The sequence below is a fragment of the Stylophora pistillata genome, chromosome 3 (genome assembly GCF_964205215.1).
Source record: "Stylophora pistillata chromosome 3, jaStyPist1.2, whole genome shotgun sequence".
NCBI lineage: Eukaryota > Metazoa > Cnidaria > Anthozoa > Scleractinia > Pocilloporidae > Stylophora > Stylophora pistillata.
The window spans coordinates 12,693,492-12,709,288 of NC_142521.1; the positions used below are offsets into that span (position 1 = coordinate 12,693,492).

General features: G+C 39.4%; 1 protein-coding gene across 1 annotated transcript; it reads right to left on the reverse strand.

Annotated features, from left to right (window-relative positions):
• Positions 1-4,448: 4,448 nt before the first annotated feature.
• Positions 4,449-11,589, reverse strand: LOC111335221 (serine/threonine-protein kinase TNNI3K). The gene is made up of 3 exons (XM_022941081.2): positions 11,433-11,589; positions 7,126-8,118; positions 4,449-6,013 (listed from the first exon to the last, which is right to left on the reverse strand). The coding sequence occupies exons 2-3, from the start codon at positions 7,888-7,890 to the stop codon at positions 5,801-5,803; spliced, it is 978 nt and encodes a 325-aa protein (XP_022796816.2). The 5' UTR covers positions 7,891-8,118; positions 11,433-11,589; the 3' UTR covers positions 4,449-5,800.
• Between the last annotated feature and the right edge of the window lie 4,208 nt (positions 11,590-15,797).

A 15,797-nucleotide genomic window follows, 5' to 3' on the forward strand; every position in this document is an offset into this window, starting at 1 on the left:
CATCTCGCGCATCTTACTACCCTTCAATATCCGCGTCGCCCACAAACCCATCACCACACTACGTCAGTTACTAACCAACGTTAAAGACAAAGACGAACCGAGGAACAGACAGGGAACGATTTATAAGATCAATTGTTCCGACTGCCAAGCCTCCTACATCCGTGAGACTGGCAGAAACCTCACAACAAGACTGACTGAACAAAGACGGGCGACGAGGAAAGGTGATGTCAGCAATCACATTGCTGAACACCATCGACTTACCAACCACAACATTGACTGGGACTCTGCGCAATGCCTAACCTACAGCACTGACTATTTTCAACGACTGACTCTGGAAAGCTGGTTTACTAACTTAGAACAGACTCCCCTAAACAGATGTCAACAACTACCCGCTCCATACAAACGACTCATTCACGACATAAACATCACAAACGACCGAAAAAGAACGACCTAACTTTACCGACAGATCGAAACAGACCAATCACGACCGACTTACGTCACTTGAGTCCTACAGCCAATAACATCACGGCAAAACCAACCGATCATTTCACACGAACTGGAATAAGAACATTCTACTGACAACAATCATTCACTTGACTCTGATGATGACTTCCGCACAGGTTGTCGAAACGTCAGTCACTACCACCGACAACAGTCCTTCTCAGGACTACACTCACCCGGACGATCAGACTACACCTTCATATACTTAAACTGTGGTGTTGATATAAATTTCAGACTTCTAGGGAAGGTCCCCTTGCTTGCGTGTAGCGTATATCTGTGGAGTGCCCATTCTTTCAACCGGAGCTCCCCCTTCATCTTTTTTAGCTCGTAGCGGTACTCCTCTCTGGTGAGATTCATGGTAGCGACTATAACGTGTGAAGACCAACAACGTGTGAAGGACGAAACGAACGTTTCAAACCCACGTGAAACCAGTATTCTCACTAATGACGGATCCTTATTTTAGATACACAATAACCTCGCACAAAGAATTGTTTCTAGCTCATTTGGACGAAGGGATTGAACAGAATCCCCAATGGGCCGGAGCCGTCCTAGACGAATTATTAACGAGCTTAAGATCCGACGACGGCAGACATCTGGGACGGCAGACTTGGTCGAGGGGGCTTGGAGAGAGATCGCCGTTGCATTGGCACGAAAAATAGCCTGAAGATAAAGCACGCGACGGCGGCTTGACTCGCTTTCCTCTTCGAAGTTTAGGAAAAGCAATGGCTACCTATAGAAAGGTTCGTGGATTGTTGATCGAACGTTTCGATGATGGTGACATTCAGAAGATGAATTTTTACTGTTGAATGATGCCAGCATTTCAATTAATCTCGATTATCCCTACCAGAATTCAAACATTTTGACTAAGAAGGACTCGACGGAAGTGAGTGCTTGGCAGAAATTCGTTACCGAAAAAGGGACATACCTATTCTCGCAGACGTAATGGGGTACATGTGAACAAGGGGCTCTGTGCGATGGAATTGAATGCCCTTCAGTTTTGTTGAGAAGATTAGCGTACCCTCGTTGGTACTCCGACGCAAGTGACCTTTTTAAACACAGGAGAAGTCTGAATCACAGCATAGACATGTATGCAAAGCAGCATAATACAGGTATAATCTTATCATGATGATAAATGTTAAACCAATTTCCTGAAGCAAACTTTTCACGGTTAATCAAGTACGTTTTTTGTGGCTGAAAAACATTACCGAAACTGTTGACTATGAAAATTTTCTCAGATGAACCATAGTTCACGGTGGTCGGTTAGACTCCAGAAAAGACTCCTGGAATAATATCATGGCCATTAATTTATGTCCGAACTAGTCTACGAATTTTCCATCGAAATAAAGAGAAATGGTGAGATTGTAAAACTTACTGGGTTGCTTGGTTGACATCGAGCTAGTTTTAGTGACGAACTATTTATGAGAAAGGCAAACGAATTATTTAAAATTTCCATGAACAAATCGTTTATTTTTGCTCAGCCATTTCACAGACATCCTCTCATAACAATAAACTGTTAAAATTGCCAACAGTTTTCGCCCAAAGTAACTTAAAAGGGCGTTATTTCGCTAAGGTTTACTCACGTTTTATCCGCGACGGCAAAATGGCTTTCTTCACGTCACAGACAAGGCCGCTACGGCAGGAAACCTCACAACGACGGCAAACGGAAGTAATTCTGGCGGTAACTTCACTTCCGCTTACCATCCCAGATGTTTGCCGTCGTCGGATCTTAAGCTCGCTAATAGCCATCATCAAAGAAAAAGCCACCACGCAAGATCTTTGTGATATACGCAGACAAGTGACTAAATACATTGACGAGATTGAAACCTACGATGCACAAGTGGGAGAACAATCTACTTTCCATCAGTTGTACAGAGATATGATGACTGCCTTTTTGGCATATGTCACGTATTTACAAATCAAATACCGTGTTGTGTGACAATAAATATTGTAATATGTAAAAAAAAACAGTGTGTTGGAGTTAATCCCTCCGCCAATCTGGATTCTTTTGTTCCCTTTGTTTGAGAAAACCGTTATTTTCTTTAAATGAGATGCAAAACCCCCACACATGAACCTACGCATTATGAATACTAGTTTTTTAAACCCTAACCCTAAAACCCTAACCCTAACCCCCGTGCACCTACGTGGTATGAATATTAATGAACCCTCTCGGCTGTGTGACTCGGACCCAGGCCGCGCGGGAGGTGCTAGTAAGGCGCATCATACTACTAAGGAACGTCCTCTTTGAGGCTGTCCTAAAGAAGGAATGTAATCATTGAGGCCGTCCTCAAGATACTCCGAATTATTTTCCAAAAAATACTTGATTATCATGAAAATTGCGTCAAAGTTGCTCTTGAAGAATATAGAAATTGGCTTATAAGTTGCTCCAAAGTCCAAGGCTTGAAGTATTTCGACAAACACTATTCAGCGTGGTGGAAGTCGTTTTGCCTTCAGAGGAGATTCGTTACAATTGGAGATATAGCAAGTTGACAAAATTCAGCGAAGATTACGGGGGAAAGTGTTATTTACTGTAGATAGTGCTCCTCATTTCATCAAAAATAATTTTTTTTTCTGCCTCCAGGTTTGCATGTGCTGCCTTCCATTCTTGTAAATTATTTCGTAGGGAAGCTACCTCATCTTCAACCTCTTGATAAGAAGCTAATTGGTCTTCATGTAGATGAAATTTCAGTGTTTTCTCATTCAATTGCTCCCAGTTTCTCTTACCTTTATTTGTGCGATACAGCGATAGAACATTTGCTGCTCTTTTTGCAAACTGCTCATGGATGTGTTGGCGTGTACGCATGTCATCTTTGATTACAAATGCATGACCTGGTGCACATATATCAATTAAATCGGGAAACATCAACTTTCTTCTGTCATTGACATAGTAAAACTTGGCCTTCTCATTGCTCTTGGTATATAAAATTCCCTGGAGGCCTCTACAGTTCCAGAGGAACTTGATATTCTCAGAGCTGCTTGTAGTTTCTAAAAAAAATAAAAAAAAATAAAAAAATAAAACTAACATGCACACATACATGCATGCATGCATAAATCAGTCGACCAATCGATCAGTCAGTCAATCAATAAATAAATCAAGAAATAAATCGACAGTATATGAGAGAACTCCAGACCTTATGCAGTGCAAATAAGCATATTTACTGAATAAATAAAAAAAAATTTTCCCTGAGTGATCCACAAAAAAATCCTCTTTATAATGAAGTGTATGGAATCACCAGAGAAGGTTAAGATAAGATACAAGAAAGTTTAAAAGGTTGTAAATATCAGGAAAAACTAACTCACCTTCTTGAAAAGAGGAATTAGCATCCTGACCCGCTGCTTGAAGCTTTTCTTGCTCTCTCACAAGATAATACCTCTCTTTAATGGTTGAATATGCCAAAGAAATTGTTAAGGCTACCTTTCTTGTTGCTATGTTCCTTGCATATTGCAAAGATGGATCTACAATACCGATGTTCCAAGGTTGAAACGATTTATTCGGTGGTATTTCAGTCATGGCACTTATAAATATTTGATTTTCCTGCGATCTTCCCGCATTTTTTTCGAAACTCTGCCAGTTCTTATGTTCAGCGGCTTTCCTATTGTAAGAGGGAACATGGAAACGAAGAAGAGCAAAATGGCTGTCGAAGAGAACCAAAACAAACTAGAACAAGGAGCATTCTTGCCTCAGTGTAATGCCTCTCACTTCGCTGATGACATTTAAAGAAAATGGTACTTTTCGTCTTGAAATGGCACTGCCTTGACGGCTGTTTATGTGGAAGGAAATCCCTTTATTTGCGAACTTTTCATCTTGTCTTTCGAATGCGGTGCTGGGGAAATGTGTCAGTACCACGATCTTTGCTGCGAGAGCGTAGGAAAGTATGAAGGTGAGCACCATTTATATAGGCTTACAGTATGAGAGAATGGTACGCTTATGAGTCAATCCACAAAGATAGTAAAAGGCACCGGCTAGAACAATTTTATCTTCGCATTTTGTTCGAATAAACTGTTGTTTATACATTGCTTTTTGCATTATTAAGCTGGGGAAAGCTGTGTTCAGGGTAACGTTAACAAAAACTCGAAACGTTTGCATTTCTCTCCACACTCTCTCTATGTTTGGCCGCCATATTTAAATTCATATGTGTGCACCTTGCGCATGCTTGGCAGCCATGCTGTATGGAATTTCTGGCTATGTATCATCCTGCTCAAAGTTCGTGGGCCATAAGTAGCTTCAGTTCGAGACTTATCAGTACAAATGAAACGTCTGCTAAACTTTCAGGTTAAAGTTTGTAAACATCAATAAAAATGAGCCAAACTTGAGCCTCTTAAAAGCATGGAAGGTTCAAGTATCGGTCGGTGTAAAACGTAGACTGCGGACTGCAGACCGTGGATAAAATGCAGACTGAGGGTAAAATGCAGACTGCAGACCAGGGGTAAAATATGGACTGAGGGTAAAATATTAATAATAAAAAAAAAACGAGTCTTAACCGCCTCCCGGTTAGCTCAATGGATAGAGCACTGAACTGTTGTGGGGGAGGTCGAGGGTTTGAGTCCCAGCCGGACCAACACTCAGGGTCTTAAAATAATTGAGAAGAATTTTCTACCTTTCTGTAACATCAAGAAATGGTTAGATATTCTAATCTTCTCGGATAGGGACGAATAAATGGAGGTCCCGTCTCCTGCAGGGTTAGGGGTAGGAGACGTTAATTTCCCAGGAAACTTAAGGAATCTTGTAAAAGATATATTCAAGAAAAAGCTAACAACAATATTATTTCAAAATCTTCAAGTTCAAGATAGTTATGTTGACGTAGAACGAATAATCAATGATGTGTCAAAAGTGTCAAAAATTAAATCCAGTTAATAGTAGTGTACAACTTACGTATTCTTCTATTTATTGTCATGTGTTTCTTTTTCTGTATTTTTATCTCATACTGTCATTTCTGCTTTTAAATTAATGATTTAATATTTAATTTCTGTTTCTTGTATATTTAGTGAATCTTTGGTTGAACCGAAATTTATGTAAGATCTTTTAGCGTCACACACTGCCCGCCGAGACTAGCTATGCTATTTGTGGGTAGTGGTTGATTATGTTAAGTTAAGTTTAACGCCATTAGAATAAAGGAAAGGAATCAAGTCTGCAGTCCGCAGTCTGCATTTTACCCTCAGTCTGCATTTTATCCCTGGTCTGCAGTCCGTAGTCTGCGTTTTACACTGACCGCTTCAAGTATTACAGAAATTTCGTAAACTAATTGACAGCTAACGCTACTCAAATCTCAAAGTGCTAGTCACGACTTGTGTCAATAGGCATTCAAAAATTTTCCAACAATCTAAAGGTTTCCAGTTCATCAATGATCTGTTCCATATTTGCTCTCATTCCAGCATCTGGCTCCAGGCATCTTTGAATGACAGCTTGATAGTTAAAGTTGTTCACCAGATCGACTTGCTGTTGACGCCTTTCAGGGTCTGGTAATTGCCCAGTACTTATTTCACAAAGAAGAACTCCAAAACTATAGACATCAATCTAGAATAAAGAGAAAGGAAATTAGACCGACTAGACTTGGAAAGTACATGGGTAGTATTAAAACATATTTTGGACTCCACTTTGACACGAAACACGTAGACTAGTTCTCTTTTTAAGTATCACACTTAAATGAGACCTGCACTGCAACCTAGAATAACGAGATGCCGGCTTACGTTGATCAGCTTTACGAGCTAAGACCCTGTACTACCACGACCCATCTTCATACCGGCCTGTAAGTTTTCATGGCAAGCAGATCCGTTCTTTAGATCCATTGGCATAACTAACTCGTTTAGCGGCTAGCTGGAAGGGCTAGAGTGAAAACCTTGCCGGACAGAAACTGATGTTGGGACCCACTATCAGCCGAATGAACAAACGAACTGGTATTGATTAGGTCACGCGGCTCGGTAGCACATGGTTTTTGTCTTAAAAGTAGTTTCGTGTTGGGGACTGCGATTGATGTGTTCGTTTGTTACAGTTTTTTGTACTTTTCCTACCGTTTATCGAACAGAATATATAAGTATGAGGTTGACGATTTCCTTTAACCCTAATGTGTGGTTAATTTAGGTTTTGTTTGGTCAGTTTTTATCACAGGTGTAGATCAATTCGAGACCACACAAAATTGTGCGAATGACTGTAATTTGAAAGTTGTACACAATCACGAGTTGACCTGGACCAGAGCGTTGTGTTTTACGATTACGCGTCCAAAAAAGCTCCTTGCGAATAGTCCCCAACACCTTAGACTGATTTAAGATAAATGGGACTCTTATCGTGTGACGTTGTCATCACTAGTTTTCCTGGGTATATTGATTTCAAGTTGTTTGACAAGGAAATATTCCAAGCATATTGACGTATATCGACTGATTAAGATTACTTTTCTCAAGAGGAAATTGTATAATTGCTTCATTTTGATCGATTAGATAGAAATAGAATTGAACAGTGAATCTAGTCAGTTCCTAGCTCTTTGTATGTTTCCCCAACTGACTGAGAGTTTACGCCTTGACATCTACTTTTAGTTAGTTTTGTCCACAGTTATTTAAACAAAATTGGGATTAAGCGAGAAAAATAAGGCGTTTAATCCTGAAACATTTAATGATTAGACTGACTGAACTAACCTTACAGCTGATAACTCGGTCCTCCACTGTTCCGCGTACCTCTGGGGCGCAGTAAATTAAAGCTCCTGGTCCATCATTTGTGCTCAGGCGCACAAAATTGGCAGTGCCGTAGTCTGACACTTTAGCCCTCCACTGGTCGCGTTCTTTCCAGAGCAGTACATTGGCACTACTGATGTCTCGGTGAATAATGGGATCGGGTTTGTATTGGTGAAGGTAGTTCAGAGCAAGAGCTACATCCAGAGAAATAAATGAAATTTCTCTTTCAGTAAGATGTCGTTCCTCATACAATGACCTCAAACTGCGATCCATTAATTCCATTACTAACAATGGTCTGTCATCATCGGTGGCTCCGATAAACTGTAACAAGCAAGGGTGACGGCACCTTGATGCAATGCTGATTTCTTGTTCAAAAAGAGCCTTGGCTTGAGGAGATAGAAGCTCGTGTATTTTTTTTACTGCTACAACGCAACGGCGAAATTTCCCTCGAACAACTCTCCCCCATGCTCCCTCCCCAAGCACTTCGTTTGCCTCCATGTAAATTTCATTTCGACTTATCACCCAGTCACGTGTATTGAACTGCCTCTGCAGATAAGTTAAATGTTGTTCCTTCGCTCTTAGCTCTCCTCTCAGCTCTGTAATGGTTTGCTCCTGATTCTGCCGATAAGTAATCTGTGCTCTCAGCTCTCCTCTCAGCTCTGTAATGGTTTGCTCCCGTGCATTTCTCTGTCTTCCTTGCGTGAAAAAGTTTGTTAGTCGTTGTCCCATTTTAAACTCTTTTCAACTGCCGATTATTAAAGTGAATCGTCTTTATGATGAGACTTTAGCTGTAAATAAGTTCTCTTTCTGTTGCAATAGAGATCTTGTTTGTTTTCCTTCCGGTTATTTTGTTCCTTTCCGTTTCCTTAGTTCTTCCTGTTTTTGAACATTTTTCTCGTTTTCGTCTGCGACGGAGTTACGCACAGTCTTCAAGTCTTCCCTTTTTCGGTTTTCATCCTTTACCAAAAAAGAAATACACATGGTTGTTGAAGCATCCTTAGTGATGAATGGGAAAATCGGAGAAGATAAGCAGGTGGGTGGACGTAAATTAATGTAGTTCTCACGCGGGACAACATTTAAGCTTTCCTGAACCAAAATGATAAACATTCAACCCGAAATAAATGTATCTTTACGTTGAAGAAGGGAAAGGAAAAATAACATGCCATTTACGGAAATGGGTAACACCCATTCCCAGCTGATAGCAAGATGGCTACGGAAATGAAAAAAAACTTCCATTTTTCAAAAGAATTTTCCAAGGAAAAACGCAAGGTTTTTTTTTTCATTTAAACGTGTACAATAATTTTGCAGTGTCAACTCTGCTTTAAACGAATCAGTGTAAGACGGCCAAAACGGTCGAGGTAAGAACAAAAGATCCAAGGGAAGATTTACAAGTTTATTGCACAGCAAATAAATGCAACGGTACAAAAAAACGGGAACGAGTGACACTAAACAATAAATAGATTATTACACGACTCGGGCAGTCAGAGGGCCAATAACTGAAATCAACCAATCAAAATGCTCTATTGCCGGTCAATATTCTATCAGTATTGGACCGGGCATTGTCCCGAATGGTCACGAATGATACCGCACTTGTGTCCCTTCGAACTTCAGTCGTATAATAAATCTCTTATTAACCAAGCTTGCTCGGGACCGTACTGGAAGAATATCGGCCTTCGGTCTTTTTTGTACGGACCTCGCTGCGCTCGGTTCGTACTGTCAAGACATCGGGCCGATATTCTCCCAGTACGGCCCTCGCGCTTGGTTAATAAGATATATAAACAAAGCTCCAATGAGCTAAATGATGTGGCAAGATTAAAATGACTTAGAAGTACTTAACACTAAAGGATAACCTACAGACGGAAATAATTCAGTAAAAGATAGGAAACAAACAAAGTACTTGAAAACAGGAAATTGTGTGACAGAAACTATCAAAAATAGTGATTGCTACACGAGGCATGAATTCAACAAAGACTACTAGCTAGGCTTCACATTACAACTTGAGCTAATACAGTATAAAACAGTGAAAGGGGAGAATGAAATTACTAGTTTAATGAACCCATTATCTGGTCATGAAAGTGAAATCTACAAGCAGATAATTTGGTACTGAAAACACAGGAATCATTGCAACAATGAATACGGAAGCAGGTAAACAAAATATTACAGCTGCTAATATGAAAACAATTGCAGTTTTTATAGCAGAGAAACTACATGCTGTGCGACAAAGGTCAGAGTAAATAAATAGAATACAGTAGCAAGCTAGGAGGAATATGTGGCTAAACTAAGCAAATTCTAACCCGAAAATCACTACAAATATACAAATGGAAACAACTACATGCTAAGCCTAGGGCTCAAGCAAACATAAAATAGTGAAACATACCAAAAGCTAGTATAGTTCGGAATCCCCTTTAAAGACACTCTCAGGAAGGTAACAAATCAACTGAACTTACCGAGCAACGGTCGTAAACTTATAGTAAAATACAGGAAAAGGTAAAAATTACTTAAAACGAAATAGGGATTAAACAGGAATTACATGAGGGAAACAGGTGTTTACTCTACACAACATGGAAAGGGTAGGTATAGGAATAATACAATTAACACATTACTAAAATACTGAAAAATCACTAAAATTCCAGTTAATAAAATAAACAGAAGAACGAACATGTTTTAAGTAGAAAATAAGTTTCAATGACTATGTCACATCAGTAAGTTGCAGAATCTTTCGCTCTGCCATCAAATGATGAGAACTTGGTTCTCAAGATCGCCCTCATTATGCACCTATCAATGTCTTGCCCCAACGGGGGGGAACCCGGGCATACACGGGCTATTAACACAATAACCTTGCCCGAGGGAGGGGCTGTAAACTTTTATTGACACAGGATTCACCCCAGGGTAGGGTTTATTGACCATTTCGTCAGAGAAGGACTGGGAAAGAGAGTGTCGAGTTGGCATAAATCAAAATGGCAGCTTTCGTGCCAACTATGTCAACAGAAGTAAAAAAGGTAGGAAAAAACTTAAATACTTTGACTTAATTACAAAAGTGGAACTGTTAAAGATTTGGTATTTAAGACATGTACACTCTATTTATAATGATTAATCAGTAATAATTTCCTTTGAAATATACCTCTCAGTGTCCTGGTATTCCTTTGATAAATTGAACATGTATCTTTCCTCCTTGTGAGGGGCCTATTGTTATTCTAATAAGGCCCTCCAGAGGGGCTCATTGACAATTTTTTTTTTTAAAAATGTCAATAGCCCCTGGGTATGCCCGGGCTACCCCCGTTGGGGAAAGACATTGATAGGTGCATTAACTCAAGAATGAGTTCCATTCGCAATACCTCTAATATTGCCCAAACTAGGCGAAAATGTGTTCTCTTGCTTTAGAAAAGCGAGGTCTCAGTCTCCCAGATGAAGTCGTTCATGCTCGTCACGCAACTTACTGTGTCTCTTATATGACCTTTAGACTCCGTAAGATAATGATATATTTGGGAATAATTTGAATATATCAACAAAGTTGAAATGGTAAATTGGCCACCGTTACGATTATAAAAGCTGACGTTTCGAGCGTTAGCCCTTCGTCGGAGCGAATGATATATTTAAGAAACAATCATAACAATGAAAGTGACAAAAACGTTTCCTCCAAATATATTTCATTATCTTTAGCAAATTTCATTTTCATCGACTTTGTGGCGTAGATTTTGGTTTTGAGAAGTGGCCACTCTCGAAGAACTTGCAAATATAAAAAGTGTGCTCGCTCTTCTCGTCGATTGGAAATTGAGTCTTGCGATTATCAATTACTTTAACCACGAAGAAACGTATCGTTCGATCAAAACACACTGAGTTGTTTTCGTTCGCCTTCCGGATGCTTCGTGCGTTAAGGGAATGAAAGTGGCTTCCGAATTCTTTTACCATTATTGCTTGATTTTCTTAAAAAGTTAAATCTTAAAGGCACGCATACCATTCACAATAAACATCAAACATATCAATCCTTTCCAAGAGCGTGCTTGTGTCAACGTTTTCTCGAACATACGCATAGGATATTAGTGATTTCGGACAGAGAAACAATCAAATCTATCTTTGTTCGCCGCAGATAATTTATAACATCAATTTCCCTCGCATCACACACGTTGAAATAGCACTAAGATTCTGATTAAACGCGTTGCATACATCTACTTTCACTTTATCAATCTCGTGATGATGTGTTTCAACGCTTGAACTGAATTCGGTCAAGTGATTCGTAAAGTGATTTCCAAGTTCTGATGAAGTAAACTCACCTTTTTTTTCTTCATTCACAAGGTGTTCGCGTCATAATGTCAGTGACTGGTTGTTGCCAGAAAAAATTAGAGGTGAATCAAACATAAGAGATCCGTGAGTGCCTGTTTCGAACTGAAAATTTATGTTCTGTGTTACTTCTTTTTCAGTTTGTGTAAGGCGTTGCGTATTGAGTGAGTGAACACTGGGTCCAAGTGAGTGGAGATTGTGTGTGAGTTTATGACGTATTGCAAAAACGTAAGCTCGGCGCTCGGGTCGAGATGGTGGGAATGAGATGTAATGTCCAAGTTTTTCGTTGCGTTAAGTGAATAAATCGTTTATTTTCAGTGCCCATGTTTTCGCGGAAGTCAGCTCATTGCGCGGGGACCGGGTCAAGCAGGGGCACGTTTTTCTCGAAGGGTCCGTAAAACTGTAATCTTTAAATTTTGCTCTTGAAATATAGGCCCCTGGTATTAAAACTGGAATACTGGAGGCAAAACTGGAGCGTTCTCGCGAAATTTTATGGAATCTTTGTTTCCCCTTTTTTCGGGGGAGGTAGATTGCAAAACCGCTCTCAAGTTGAAAGAGCTAAACAATTTGCATAGGCTCGATAAGATAGAAAAAAGTGAAATAGAAATGATGAAGTGAATGCGATAACATTTTGCTGTCGGAGTACCAATTCGTTTCCGTTTTTCGTTCCCTTGCTACCAGTGTTACGCTATCAACATATCGCAGAACAAATGGAAACGTAGTATATGCACTTTTTTTATGGATGTTAGTAACCAAATGAGTGCCTTTCCTTGTTGAGATATGTCACATAGTTTGAAATTTGAATATCCTCTGCCCGTTTGGCATTCAAGCGGCCGTGGAACTCAGAAAATGCAACTTACATAAAGATGCAACTTCATAACAGACACGATAGGGTAAGAAAATTATAGAAACCGTTTCAGGTGTCTTAAAGTAGCTAGACAAGAAGGAATGCTACCAACGAGCGAGACCAAGAACTTGACTCGCGCTGAGTCAACAAAGATTATATGAGCACTCAGGCGGATGCTTAAAGCAACGCAATCTACCCTTAACAAATTACGTTGCTTCTATTTTTAAAAAAAGGCATTGCGACATAACATGACTCACGAAGGTTCGAGATTCGGAAACCAACTTTAGCCAGCGCACAATTACTTCGGGCATATTTGTAGATTGCTTATCGAGACACCAACCGTCGGTATATGAATTCATTGCCAGAAATTTGGGTCAAAATGCCGGACGCGCGTGCGTATTAAGAAGTTAATGGCGGCGAAATCGTGTAACGAAATGTATGGGATTTCCACAAAAATCCAAAATACCACAAATGCGAGTAAGATTATTCCTTAGCTCCGACTCGAAACATGTTCAGTAGAGATTAAGCTGTACTTCTAACAAAAATAATTCAAAAGCTGTTTGTCTACTTACTTTCAGCAAAGTCAGCAATGTTCGATATTCGAGGCTAGCCTTTACCTCTAGTCTGTTTCAAATATAGCGTAATCCATGGCAAAGGATCGCCGATTTGAGGAGCAACCCTCCAGGGAGTCAACTAGCTCCGACTCGCATTAAATAAAGGGAAGTTCGAAGTTAGCAAATCGTCCATAAAAAGAGACATTTCTTGACAATGAGATACTTCCAAAAGAGCTTGAAAATTTCTATTTTTGCTCTGTGGAGTCTGTGATCTGAGACCATCCTTGAGGACGCACCAGAAGGGAAAGCGTTAAAAGAAAAACCCTCTGCGAAACCTTGAAACTGTCGCCATATTTGTTTTTCTAATTCAGTAATGTTTGACGGGAAATAAACTCAATCCAGACCCCCTCATACTAAAGTAGAGCCTTGAATAAAAATTTTCTCGCGCGAAAATTAAGAAGCAGATCGGAGAGATCTGTGTTAGTACGTTCGTTGAACTGTGTTTTCAACTGGGAGAAAAAGCCCTTTTCAAGTACGATTTGCCTAGATCTTCCCATTATTTAATGCAAGTGGTTTAAGCTACCATTTCCAAAATGTCTGACATCTTAGACGATTACAAAAAAAGCCAGTTTGAGTGGACATTGAAGCTTAGTACAGAGTGTCCCTTGCCTTACATCAGACAGCAAATTGTTATAAGTCGCTCTGCCTTAAAAATACCAAGAGATCAGTTCAAAGTTGTTTTTATTTTGCTTTTTTTCTCCATAAAGAAGGTCCACAGAACTTAAATCGTTCAATATTTTATATGGAATTTGTCTTTACCGCCATCTTTGCTTTCATCCGACTGCAATCCGCTGACCAATGAATGCGGAAGGAAAAGGTCCTCGATTTCTGGCGATGTAAAATAATTTCCTAAATCAATGAATTTTATCCAGTTTGAGATAACTTTTGCCAACGAAAATGTTTCGAATCGATGCGTCTTAACAAAAGAAACTGAAGTGTACAAGGGTATATTAATAAGAAAGATTGATCTCAACTATGTAAACATTAATAGGAACGATTGCGCAGGAGACGAGGTCGACAAAGATCACCTCGATATCATGTGTAGGGTTTCAGCCGCTATGTCAAACGACTCACTTGAAGTTTTAGAAGAAGAAAAAAGACATTTCATCGAGTTCATCTTTTGGGTCTCTGTGTTAAACCCATCTTAAGTCAAGTTCTATACGATACAGTTTTTAAAAAGGAAAGACGGGGAGAGGAGGGTGGGGTGAGATTTGCGGTGGTAAAGGGGTTCCAATTTTATTAAAATCCATTTTGTAAAACTTATTAAAAATTTCTCAGATCTATTATTTTTGCCGGAAGTTGCTGCATAGCTTTCCTTTTCGGAGGGGGTCCGAAAAAGTTTTATCTCAAGGAATAACCAATGCAAGGCATTGAAGTAGACAATGGATCAGGTTGGTAACCATAGTTACCGCCTACTCTGATTGGTAGAGCATAACAGGAATCTTCTCAGCTCCACACCAAGAGCAAACAGTGTTTGTAAAATTGTGGCCAATAATAAGGAGTGTAAGGAAGGGAGAGAATAAAGCCGAGAAGTTGAACATTCATTATACTACTGCAATGCCGGCTCTGTGTAAGAAAAGTGTGTAATTCCAACCTTATCACTACCATCTCTTAATATATTGATTTACACGGTATACGTTCTTCCCTACCTCTGCCTGTCGTTTTCTATTAATATGAAGATCGAAAGGCTTTGTTTATCAATTGGTTGTCACGTGCTATGCCTAGTAAAATGATGAATTGTCGTCATGTCTGAATCTTGAGTCCAAATTTATTTCAAGTCTAAAATTTGATTATAGTGTTCGTATTTGAAAATGAGTTTGATAATGTCTGGAAATTCTTTTTGCTCTTGACTCGGACTGATAGTGTTCTACCAGTTCTAGTTCTGCTTAACATGTGACTGACTATATTTTTCTCTTTATTATGCTAAAAATGTCTGTTTTTCTCTGCCGTTTTCGTACCTTTCGAGAGTAACTTAGGAGTAAGCGACATCCCAGTCTCACAACAAGGTACATAAACAAGGTACATAAACGAGGTACACAAACAAGGTACATAAACAAGGTACATAAACAAGGTACATATACAAGGTACATAAACAAGGTACATAAACAAGGTACATATACAAGGTACATAAACAAGGTACATAAACAAGGTACATAAACAAGGTACATATACAAGGTACATAAACAAGGTACATAAACAAGGTACATATACAAGGTACATAAACAAGGTACATAAACAAGGTGCATAAACAAGGTACAAGAACAAGGTACATAAGCAAGGTACATAAACAAGGTACATAAACAAGGCACATAAACAAGGTACATAAACAAGGTACATAAACAAGGTACATGAACAAGGTACATAAACAAGGTACATAAACAAAGTACATAAACAAGGTACATAAACAAGGTACATAAACAAGGTACATAAACACGGGGCACTTCAGTCGCAACAAGAAATTTACCCTTCGCTTTTGCATAATATGTGTAGTAGGTTTTCTAATGATTGAAGATTTCTAGAAAGTTTAATAGAACGGTTCGTGACAGGAGCAGGAAGTGGAATGAAAGTCACAAGTCACGAATTTGAGAAGGAGGTGAGTTTACATCAGTTTTATGATAAATTCATTCCAGCTTCGAGTCAGCATGTCTCAATTGTACTAAATGAGCCATTTCTGTCTCATTGGCACACGCCTTACTGTTGCGACAAAACAGACCCTCTTAAAATTAAACCGACCAATTTGCTCAAGTTTGATTGATTGTTACGTCATATAGAGAAGAAGAGACATCTACTCTTGTTTTATTTGTTATAAATATATCTGCGGTAAGGCACTTGAGGTGCCTGCTTCATCCCCAGGTCTCAAGCAGAATGATAACATTAAGCAGAAGCCCATTACTTGG